Here is an 11,852-nt window from a genome sequence, read left to right as displayed (position 1 = left end):
AGATGACAAACATATAATAAACACTTGAAAGCCAAAATATGTTTAATCGAAGCAATTTATGGTAGTAAAAAGAAAAGTTATTCAACTTAAGTGTTGTTGAAGTAATTACCAATAGAAATTGTTTGTAAATTTCACAAATTTCATTAATGAAATTTAGTTATAGATTATTGAAAAGAATGCAAAACATATAATAAATATTGGTCCATAAATATGTACTTGAATGCACAAAACTATACACAAAACATAATATTTGTCATTTTTTTTCTCCTTTTCTCAATCTGTTTTATATGATCAAAAACATCTTATCCTTGTCATTTTTAGATAACACCGATACTAAAATGGCTAATCATGACATATTAAATTAAGTCGTGTTGTACAGTACGCTCTTATAAAATCAACAACAATTAGTATTAGATGACAACATCCGCATGTTACTTAAAGAGTTAAGATTGATGTTACTTAAAGAGTTAACTGAATACAGATATGAAATACCGAATAGTGGTGAAGTGAGTGGAACCTGATTCTTATATTTAGATAGATGGTCACGATTTAATTTTTACTAATATTTTCTTGGTCGAGTCTATTATATTGTACTGAGTCTTTTTAATATGATTTACTTATCTTGTGTCGTTTGTGAACTACGAAGTATCATACTTAAGTAAGATTTACCTATTCTTAGTATACACCAGACAACAAGGGATTCAATCCGAACATTCCAGCATCGATCTTTGGACCCTTTTACCATACACGTTTCGAGTGAGATTCGAATCTCACACTGTCGCCTCCCGTCATGACCTTTAAATTAGTATTAGATGACAACATCTTTTCCTCTTTATTTCTTGATTTATTTAAATTTTGTTGAATAATAAAAGACGTGTGATGATGAAGGTGTATATTTTCCAATGAGTTTCTAGAATATAATTTTCAAATTAAATAATTTCTTGTTTCCTTTTATGTCTTGATAATAGACTTATTCAAACGGTTTATAACACAATCTTTCTAATAATTCATTTATTATTAAATATGTCCAACCATTTTTGTCAATTGTCATGTCTATAAATACAGCCCAAGCCAAGAGCAAGAGAGATACAACACATTGGCAATTATACCATTAAGGCAAAGAAAATACAAAATGGAGAGTAGAGTTGCTTGTTGTTTGGTTGTGGTGGTGGCGCTGGTGGCCGGCGCGGCGGCGCAGAGCGCCACCAACGTGAGAGCAACGTACAATAATTACAATCCTCAAAATATTAATTGGGATTATAGGACGGCCAGTGTTTTTTGCGCCACCTGGGATGCTGACAAGCCACTTTCGTGGAGGCAAAAGTACGGGTGGACTGCTTTCTGTGGTCCGGTCGGACCAACAGGCCAAGCTTCTTGTGGCAGATGTTTGAGGGTATGTTATTTATTAATCATGAAATTTACGATGTCGTGTGTACTTTACAAAGTTATATCATTTGTAAAAAGTATATAAAAGTAAAATACAACTTTAAAGCATCATATATGCAAGAAGTGGGTAACCCTGGTCTAGCCAAGATGACAAGAGATCCATACTTGTAACCCATAAAGTCACGAGTTCGAAGTCTTGCCCCCTGGTTTGAGCCGATCAGCTATGGTTACCTAGGCTAGTTTACTTCTTTGTGGTCGTTCTTTGCCTGCTAGTAGGGTTATAAGGCGGAGTTTGCCTAAACCCAAAAGGGTTATGGGGTTTTCACGTCATCGAAATATATTGGAGCGGCCTAATCTTTTTGATTTCTATAAGTCAGCTATGGATAACCTAGACTGGTTTATCTTTTTGTGGTTCTTTGTCAACTAGGGTCACAAGACAGATTTTACCTAGTGCACACACTCAAATAGTGGTTGTGGGTTTTCCTCTTCACCTAAAAAATAAGCTTCAAAAAAGAATGAAGTATATTTATGGCATTGGAATTTTTTTTTCATGAATAATATTACTCATATTTTCTACTAGACAATTAAATCTCATTATGGAAAAATATCAATTTCAGTTTTAAGTAATGTTTTTGTTAATTTTATTTTATTATTTGTGGTACTATGTGGCTCATTTTTTCCCCTTCTGTTCAATTGGTGATGAAGGATATGCATAGGGAGCATTACTCTATAGTGGAATATTTATCATTATATGATACATGCATACCACTTCATACTCAATTAATGCACAACTGGTAGTTGTTAGTTGATTGTGTTAGTGAGTTTGACTAGCTGATAGCATTAGTTGATTGTAGTAAAGCATTTGGTAAATTAGCTATTAGCTGTTAGCTAGTTACATACAAAATGACTTTCTCAAAATACTGATAAAAAAATTACTTTGAACAGCTTTTTGAATTTTAGCATTTTGGAGCAATAGGTTGTTACAAAAGTTAATTAATCAATACTCATATTAATTGTTTAACCAAGTCAAATAGCTAATAGTGGTCAAATAAGATAAAATTGAGTGATAGACTAACTATTTTACCGAACGTGGCTTAAATAAATCAATTTTATATAAAAATATATATTAATTGAGTTTGCATGTGTTTAAACGCAGGTTACCAATACCGCCACCAATGCTCAAGTAACGGTGAGGATCGTTGATCAGTGTTCAAATGGAGGGCTGGATTTGGACGTGAATGTGTTCAATCAATTGGACACTAATGGACAGGGCGTTGCTCAAGGTCACCTCACAGTCAACTACGACTTCGTTAATTGTAATGACTAAGTCAATTGCAATGAATATTTGGTTTTAGATTATTGAAAGAAATAATAATAATAAGATAATAAAGCTTCTTGAGAAGATCTGAGCATATATTGTAATATTGCTTTCATTTATGGAAATAAATATGAATTACTAGCTATTCCCTTAGCTTGTCTTAAAATTATTGAATTACTTTCTTGCCATAACGTGTTCTTATTTAAATAATTTAACAAAAAATACGAGACACATGAAAAGTAATATATTATCATCCATTTCTTCATACTTCATCCTTTATAAAAACTAGAGGCTTCTATTTCTAATCTACAAGGGTGTTCGTTTTTTTTTGGTGAAAGTATGGTTAATTCATTTACAGCACGTTTCATTCACAAAATGAATTTTTAGTGAATATGAATACTATTTCATAAAGAATGAAATAGAACCCAACAGGGTAGCTTAAATGGCAAATGAGTTCTCTTTGTGGGGGAGAATTATGGGATAATCCGGGTTCAATTCTGATGGGTGACAATTTCTTTTGGGTCAGCTTGTGTGTTTCTCGGAAAAAAAAATAAAGAACGAAATAGGTAAAAAATAGAATATCAATTGTATTCTATTGTTTGGTTCGGCGAAGAAATAGATTTTAGGAATAAAAATGGAATATGTTTTTGTATAAAGATTAATTTGGTTCGAAAAAAGATTTTTACTAGTGATGGATGATGGATTTTTATATGGATTTAGATAGAGCAATTGTGTCGTACAGTAGGAATTTTCAAGTATGTGTAATGTGTTAGACTTGTATGTGATATGGGCCAACATTTAATTTTTTGTCATATTAATTTCGTCACATTTAATTTAAATTTTAAACGATAAAATTCAAATTTTACTATTAAAAACTTATATAGTACGCTGTAAATAGACCAGTGGTCGGTATTCGGGACGAAGACTGTGAAAAATAAACATGTCCTAATAAGCGTGATCGGACGACCGGCCAACGCTAAGTCCTCCACCAGAACCTGTGCGTGGCTGAGGTAGTCGGTGATAAGAATCACCCTGCTGCAACGACTATAACTGACCGGCGAGACGGAGCGCACGGGCACGAGTCGTCGACCCTAGGGTTTGAATTGTACCACTACAAAAAAAATGCACATAGACAACGGTTTTTCACCGTTGTCGTAAGGGTAAAATTTCTGTTGTTGAAGCTAGTGTTGTTGTAAGTCCCGCGCATAGACAACGGTTTTTAACCGTTGTCTTTTTTAGAAACGGCAACGGTTTTTGAACCATTGTCTACTAAGTGTTGTTGAAACCGGTGTTGTTAAAAGTCACGCACATAGACAACGGTTTTTAATCGTTGTTTTTTTATAAAAACGACAACGGTTTTTCACGCACATAGACAACGGTTTTTAACCGTTGTCTTTTCTAGAAAAGACAACGGTTAAAAACCGATGTCTATTGAGTGATGTTGAAATCGCTGTTGTTAAAAGTCACGCCCATATACAACGGTTTTAAACTGTTGTCTTTTCTAGAAAAGACAACAGTTTTTAACTGTTGTCTATTGTGTGTTGTCGAAACTTGCTGTATTCTCAATAATTTGAAGAATAGACAACGGGTTTTAACCGTTGTCTTATATATGAAAGACAACGGGTTTAAACTGTTGTTTTTAAGCTGTTTAGATTTGGAAAGTTGTGAGTTCGAGCCTCAGTGGAGGCGTTATTGGCTCTTTGTGTTTTAGTAGGTTGAGAAAGTATATGAACAGATACTACATTGTAATAGAGTCAGTAGCATTCAAAAAAAAAAAAAGCATAATCATATAAAAAAACAATTTATCCAATCACCATCACCAAGTGTAGTTACACAATTTTTCACAAGCTAAGGTTCAAAATACAAAAGAACTAATTATACTTCAATGACCAATTCCAATCCAATCACCATCAAGTCATAATACTTCAAAAAACAATTCCAAGAACCAAGTCTAAATGTTCACAAAGTTCTAATAATCCAAACCATACCTACTCTATATAACTTGATACAATATATGCCCATTCAGAACGCACCAGATCAATAACCGTTTTGTCGTAATCAACTTGTTGGAACTACATGTAAAAAGTTAGTAAATATAAAAGTACGTACTCAAAATGACTACAATATGATGAATTTTATAAAATTATTTGAAATTAGAAAAAGAAAAAGAAAAGTGCATAGTGCACATAATATGTTCATAAGTGAACATGAGATAGCTAGATAGTGAGATACACATGTACATGTACATAACATTATATAATAGTAACTCTTCTCATTAACCACTTGACAAGTAAAAACTAGCTATAAATAATGAAGGAATAAAATTTATTTTGATGGAAGCATAATGATAAAAATTATCTTACTAGTTCTTGAATAGAATCTTTATCATCAATGTCTGTCATATTCTCAATTAAAATTTTCATGTAAGCCATGACATAGAAACTACATTAGTCACTATCCGGTTGACGAGGAGCCTACATATGAATTAATTAATGGTATAAAGCTAAGGTCAAGTAACTAATTTTTAAGAGAAGCAAATAAAAATTTTCTATACACCGTAAATCTAAAGCATATCAAACTAGTAAATCTAAAGCATATACACTATAATATATAATATATAATCTATAATCTATACTGTAATATATAAAATAGGTAAAACATATATACACTACAATTATATTATAACTTAACACTAGCCAAAAACTTATTGGGTTCCTACTTTTTTGACTGCTGCATTCCAACTTCTATCCACTGTATAATAAATTAATATATCACAACATAGAACAAGGAACAATAGAGACAAGGATCACATGTCTCCCTTGATTTGCTTATGTTTGCCTTTTTATTTTTTTATTTTTTATTTTTTTCTTTTCTTTTCACTCCACTAATGTAGTCAAAGTATTTTAGATAGTATTTAACTCAGTTCAGTAAAGTTTGATTCTTACTTCACAAAAGATTTGGTTCAAAATTCTTTAACATTATCATTGTAAAGAGATAATGGGAACAAAATTTCAAACTAAAATGTGAATGAAGTAAGGCTAAGCCTGTTTATTCATTCTCTCATAAAGAATTAGCATTATTCATAAGCAGTCTTCTAAGGAATCCCATCCCCAGCAGCTTCACAGGCTGGGTTGAGGGTATAGACCAAAGACCACTAGATCAAGGTGCCTATAGTGCTCGGATGATGCGGCCCCCTTAAAGGGAGAGAATGGTGCCTTATATATAGTGTAGAGGGTCTTCCGGATTGTTGACAAGTGTAAGACAACAACTAGTCTTCCATATCCATCCTGTAACACCCCGTGTTACGGCCTTTAATCCCGGATTAATTATTTAATTGATTCCGTTAATAATAATTAGAAAAGATTTAACTTGGTTAGGAGTTTTTTTAATTAATTTATGTGACCCACCATGGATCATGGACCCTTATCCTTAAACCAAATCCTTAATCATATAAGAAATAGGATAAGTGAATCCTTACTATTCAGACCCTAGTTGGGACTCCTAAATCTATATATAGGGACTTAGGAAGCATTTAGAAACCCTACCACAGTTAATTCTACCACACAAGATATTCCCAGGGAGAAACCCACAGAGGAGTCCCCCTGCCATCAAACGTAGGAGAATCCATGGGAAGAAGATCTTAGAGAAGAACCTTAGTAGCCAAGGATATTGATTAGGGCTAAGAGGTAATCCATGTCTCAACAAAACCAATTTTCCTTGCTATATCTTATTCATTGGCTCCTTTGATATATGATTCTGTGCTTGAGTCTTGATAGAGCTTTGCCTAGGGCTTATATTGTGTTTATGTGATAATCTTGATGTTTATGTGTTAATCTTGATGTTTATGTGATAATCATGACGTTCTTGATACTATGATAAATTATATGAATGATCTTGTATTTGGATTATGTCTAGAGCCCTAGGGTTATAACGTGGATCTCGTATTATAATGTTCTTGGTATATTTGGGTGGGATTTCGCATGATCGGGTGTTGAGTCTAGCCTAGGACTTGTGTTTAGGACATGCATATAGATTTCTTGATGTTCTTGTGAGTCCAGATGTCCCTGGATCGTTATATGGTTTATGTTAAGTCTTGGCATGTTTAGGAATCGTGTTAGGATGTATTTGGTGTGATTCTTGGTTTAATTCTGTTAATTGAATACGTTGTGTTGTCATTATGTGTTTGAACATGGTTTCGGGTTCCACGAGAGATCCCGGAACCAAAAGTTGCCTGTGTATCGGTGGGGGGACTGACCACCCGCCACCTACCCGCTGCCCGCATTCACTGTTCAAGCGGGCAGCCGATGGGCGGTGGTCTGCCCGCCGGCCACCCGCTGGAATAGTACCCGGCCGCCGGCGGGTAGTCCTCCACCTACCACCTATCCGCTGGAATCCCAGCGTGGTTCGTGGTGTTTTTTCCCGTTTGATGTTTCCCCGTATCCCGTTGTGTCCCGTTGCACCCCGTTTGTCGTGTATGAGTCTCGTTTGGTGTTTTAGGCATCGTTCTAGGATTTTATGTGTGATGCGTGTCGTTGTTGTTGTGTCTTGCTTGTTATGTGATTATGTGTTAATTGATTGTTGATGATGAGTATCGTGGTCATTGCGCAATGGCCAGTGTGACTGATGATGATGATGAGATTGTGATTGGTGGAAAATAAACTGTTGGCGGTTGGCACCACTTGTGCCCGGTCATTGTACTAAAGGTACAGGCCATAGCGGTGACTGTGCTAAAGGCACACACCCACCATCGACTTGCTTGCTTTAGGCATGGGTCATGTTATAAGTGCTGCGGTGTCATGTTAGAGTTATATGCGCTAACCCCTTGATATTTGCACTAGAGTCATATTTTAGCTTAAACAGTTATGGTATGAAGTAAGCCGGATTCCTTAACTGAATTGGCTCTACGTCAACCCTACTTCCCTTATAGAATTGGCTCTACATCAGCCCTACTTTCCTTATAGGAATCCTGTACCCTAGTATAAATATACTCCCGGGATCATCGTGTAAAAGGATGGCATCTCTGGCACTGCCGGGACTCTAGAATAATAACATCACATTATTCTCCCCATTTAGTCTAATCTTTACTGGTACAAACCCTTTTCTAAGTATTTTATAGTAGTATTGGCCCATCGAGCGGCATCCAAAAACCGTAAAACCAACAACCCCCTAACTCCCGTTAATACATAAAGATAGTTGTGAAACAAGTAATCATGGCCAGTAACCACTTTTTGAAAACAAAACCACAAACAAACTTCCATTAATGCATCAAGTCATTACATAAAGCAGAAGAAATAAAGGAAGGGCAGGAATCTAACCAAACCCGACTATTTAAACATAGACTAGCGTCTCTAGCTAAAATATGAGCCACCCTATTAGTAGACTGCTTAACAAAACAAAGACGAATATTAGAGAAAGTAGAAAGAAGACGAATAATATCATGCAAGATCAAGCCAACAGGTGACCGAATCGCGGAATGTAACCGAGACACAACAAGCTGAGCATCTATTTCCACAATGACACAAAAACGGATTAGACTCCTAGAATAGTAGCTCGACGTGTCTAGCTTGAGGCGTTGTTTTTCCGGAATCTCGGCTGGACGTTTTGACGCGTCGAGCCTGCGGCTGAACGTCTCAGATAGCTTCTGTAAATTCTCGATGCGTCAAGTCTGGGACTCGATGCATCGAGTCCTTTGTGCTCGCTCGCACCATCTCGGCTTCGGGAAATAATGGACGCGCGAAACTCCTGTATCAGCACCGTCCAGTCGACTTCGGTTCCAAACTCGTTCTAGAACTTTCCTTTTTTTGCACTTGATCTACAATGGTTCCAAAACACTAACAAACACCGTCAAAATGTTCAAAACAAGTTTAAAACTAAATCTTAGTGACAAAACAAGGAAATATGCATTTAAAGTATTATTTTCATGAACTTAAACTCAACAAATAGATTCAAACTAACAAGGAAATTTAAACATGTACGATTAGGCTCACATCATCGTTACAAGTAGTATGTATCAAACGAGAAGGGTACAATCTCTGGATATGAGAAGTCCTCTGATTCTCTACTAGAAGTAGGCTAAAATGGAAGTATGCCGAATTCGGAGTATGCCAAACAATCATCCTTCTTTGCTGAAGGGCCTCCGGAGATAAGTAGCTTGTTCTTCAATGAAGATCATATATGCAGCTTGATCTTCAAGAAGGGCTTCCGATACTCAAATGGCATGTTCCTCAGCACATATATTCTGTTACTAAAGGACACAATACAAGGGTATTTAAGAAAAGTAAATGATATAATACTAGAGTGTAAAATAGAAAATATAATAACAAATACTAAAAAAAAATATGAACTATTCATTTCAACAAAAAATTACACCAACATTTTTTAGTTCCGGGTTAAGACCAAACTTGATTGGCTCTTATATATATATATATATATATATATATATATATATATATATATATATATATATATATATATATATATATATATATATATATATATATATATATAGATTTTGAATCCAGTGAAACCCTCCTAGTTAGGTGACAACGTGAGCCTAGATCTTGTTCGTTTATTTTTATTTTTGAACGTCTCAGATGTGATGCATATTTGAATCCACGTGCGTTGTGTGTATTAAGTTAGGTGCAGTATTGTCTTTTGTAACTATCTTTAATATGTCAAGTCATTATTGCCGCCGGATTTTTGGGCCTGTGTAGAGTTATATTAGGTATATCTTCTCTTTCTCTCTCACATTGCCGTCTCTTCATCAATCTGGTCTTCTTACGTCTTCTCGCTTAGACTACCCATTCATCTTCCTTTCGTGTCTTCTCCGTCCAGTACGGTAGGGCTTGTCTGTGTCGGTGCCGCTCTGCTTGTGACGTATCAGTGTTCTTCATGGTGGGTTCGAGCTTCAGGCGGTCTAAGCGTCTTAAGGGATGTTCTTCCGATTCCCTTCCAGGTATTTTGTCAGTTTTTTTTTTATTTTTAATTTATGTGTTGGGGGTTTGTTTACTGGTCCGAAGGTATTGATTGCTCATCGTGGTTTTTGTATTTTTCCTGGGCGAATGAGTCGATCTGTGCATGTGTATTTTTTTGGGGTTTTTTTCTTCAAATTGTGGGTTCTGACATTGGGGTTTTGTGGCTGGTGTTTTCGAGGGCTAGGAGGCAGGGGGATTGGCGATGTTTTGCGGTGGTTGCTTGGTTAGGGTTCGTTTAGTTTGGGGTTTTTTTATTTATTTTTTTTGTATTTTTTTTTGTATTTTTTATGCGTTTTTTGCGTTTCAGTGGCGGTGAGGGTGTTGTTAATGAGGTTTTTTTTTCCCAGTCGGGGTTGCGGTGGGGGGTATCCGGTGCTAAGGTGGGGTGGTAGGGTAGTCATCAAGATTATTTTTTTTGGGTTTTTTTTGGGACTGTGCATTTGTTTTTTGTTTGTGCGTGTGTATGGTAGAAGTTACATTGAAAATTCAAGGGTGAATGCTGTCTGGACGGGTTTGAAAGGGTGGAGGAATGGAGAGTATGTAAAACATAAAAGGGAAGTTAAAAAAGAGAGAAAAGAAAAAAAAAAGGAATGGTAAAATTCAAAGCAAAAGGAAAATAGAAACATGATGAAAAAAGAGAGAAAGAGAGGAAAGGAAAACAGAAAAAAGAAAAAAGAAAAAAAGGAAGAGTTGAGGTGGATTGGGTTGGTGAAGACCTGCTAAACCTGAAATTCCAGCTGCAGCCACCTTCCAGTAGCCCACTGAGCTTTTGTATATTCATCCATCCAGAACGCCTTCTCCCAGATTTTTGTGGATGACTGCTCAGACATCTGCCCATCAAATGGTGATGTCCTCTTGTTCTTCTGCAATAGCTTGGGGCATGTTTTTTTGGATTGCTGTCTGTTGGTTTTTTTACTGTAAATATTCCATTTTTTTTTTGGTTTTCTTGTTTTATTAATATTTTGTTGGTCATTAATGGATGATTGTTGTGACTTTTGTGTTTCTTTTATTTTAAGTGTAAACAAATATTCCTGTTTGTTGTGACAGAAATTCAACTTGTTCAAATTCCACGAGTGCAGATAGCCTGTGGACCTCAGACGGTAGCGGGTGCGTTATGCTGGCGAGTGTGTGCATCAGTAGATCATAGACTTTGCATAATGTTTTTTTTTTTTTAATTTGTTATGCTGGCGAGTTTTTTGTTTTCCTAATAATGAATGTAGCAACACTGGGCCAATGTGTTTCTTTTATGCAGATTTTTTTTATTGCCTAAGAAATTACCTATGGTGTTGTGTGTATTGGTGTTGGATGGTGTGTGCAAAATATTGGCTAGCGTGTGCATTGTTGTGCAATAGCGTGTGTGAATCACTTGGCGTATGCATTATTTCATGTAGCCTTTTTTTGTTGCTTATTAAAGGATAACGGGGTGTGTGCATTGGTGCATTGGGAGGGAGTCTTCGCATAATTGTATCTTGTCGTGTGTATTATTTTTAATTGTGAGTAAGCCGGGGCTATACGAATGTAATAACCATGTGTCTGCATTCATGACATAATAGATTTGGCATAATATTTTTTCCCCTATTAAAGAATGTAACTACACTTGGCATGTGCGTTACTTTGCATGCAATTTTTTTATTGCCTAAGTAATTACTAACGGTGTAGTGTGCATTGGTGCGGACGAAATGCCTTTCCTCACATCCGACATTACGTTCAGCGAAATGCACACGCTACCATTATTAAAATTCACACACCATAACCCATTCGCACACATCGGTAGACTAATGCGCACAAACCATTTTCATACTATGCATCCTACACCAAAACAATTAACGCCAGTTACGCCGCCACATACTACCCAATACCCACTACAAGAAAAATTCACATAGACAACGGTTAATAACCGTTGTCGTAGGGGTAAAATTTCTGTTGTTGGCGCTAGTGTTGTTGTAAGTCCCGCGCATAGACAACGGTTTTTAACCGTTGTCTTTTCTAGAAACAACAACGGTTTTTTAACCGTTGTCTATTAAGTGATGTTGAAGCTGGTGTTGTTGTAAGTCACGCACATAGACAACGATTTTAAACCGTTGTCTTTTCTAGAAACGACAACGATTTTTTAACCGTTGTCTATTAAGTGTTGTTGAAATCGGTGTTGTTAAAAGTCACGCACATAGACAACG

At 35.9% G+C, this 11,852-nt stretch overlaps 1 protein-coding gene across 1 annotated transcript; it reads left to right on the top strand.

The window, feature by feature from the left end:
• Nucleotides 1-1,077: 1,077 nt before the first annotated feature.
• Nucleotides 1,078-2,846, top strand: LOC109191014 (pathogenesis-related protein PR-4). Its single transcript, XM_019341604.1, has 2 exons — nt 1,078-1,393; nt 2,543-2,846. The coding sequence occupies exons 1-2, from the start codon at nt 1,133-1,135 to the stop codon at nt 2,711-2,713; spliced, it is 432 nt and encodes a 143-aa protein (XP_019197149.1). The 5' UTR covers nt 1,078-1,132; the 3' UTR covers nt 2,714-2,846.
• Nucleotides 2,847-11,852: the final 9,006 nt, after the last annotated feature.

The sequence above is a fragment of the Ipomoea nil genome, unplaced genomic scaffold, assembly GCF_001879475.1.
Source record: "Ipomoea nil cultivar Tokyo-kokei standard unplaced genomic scaffold, Asagao_1.1 scaffold1612, whole genome shotgun sequence".
NCBI classification, from domain to species: Eukaryota; Viridiplantae; Streptophyta; class Magnoliopsida; order Solanales; family Convolvulaceae; genus Ipomoea; species Ipomoea nil.
Note: the sequence above shows the minus strand (reverse complement) of the source record. Positions and strands in the feature narration are given on the sequence as shown.

Coding starts and splice junctions, on each gene's coding strand:
- LOC109191014 (XM_019341604.1), top strand. CDS start 1,133: ATGGAGAGTAGAGTTGCTTGTTGTTTGGTTGTGGTGGTGGCGCTGGTG. Junction 1,394..2,542: donor CTTGTGGCAGATGTTTGAGG/GTATGTTATTTA, acceptor GTTTAAACGCAG/GTTACCAATACCGCCACCAA.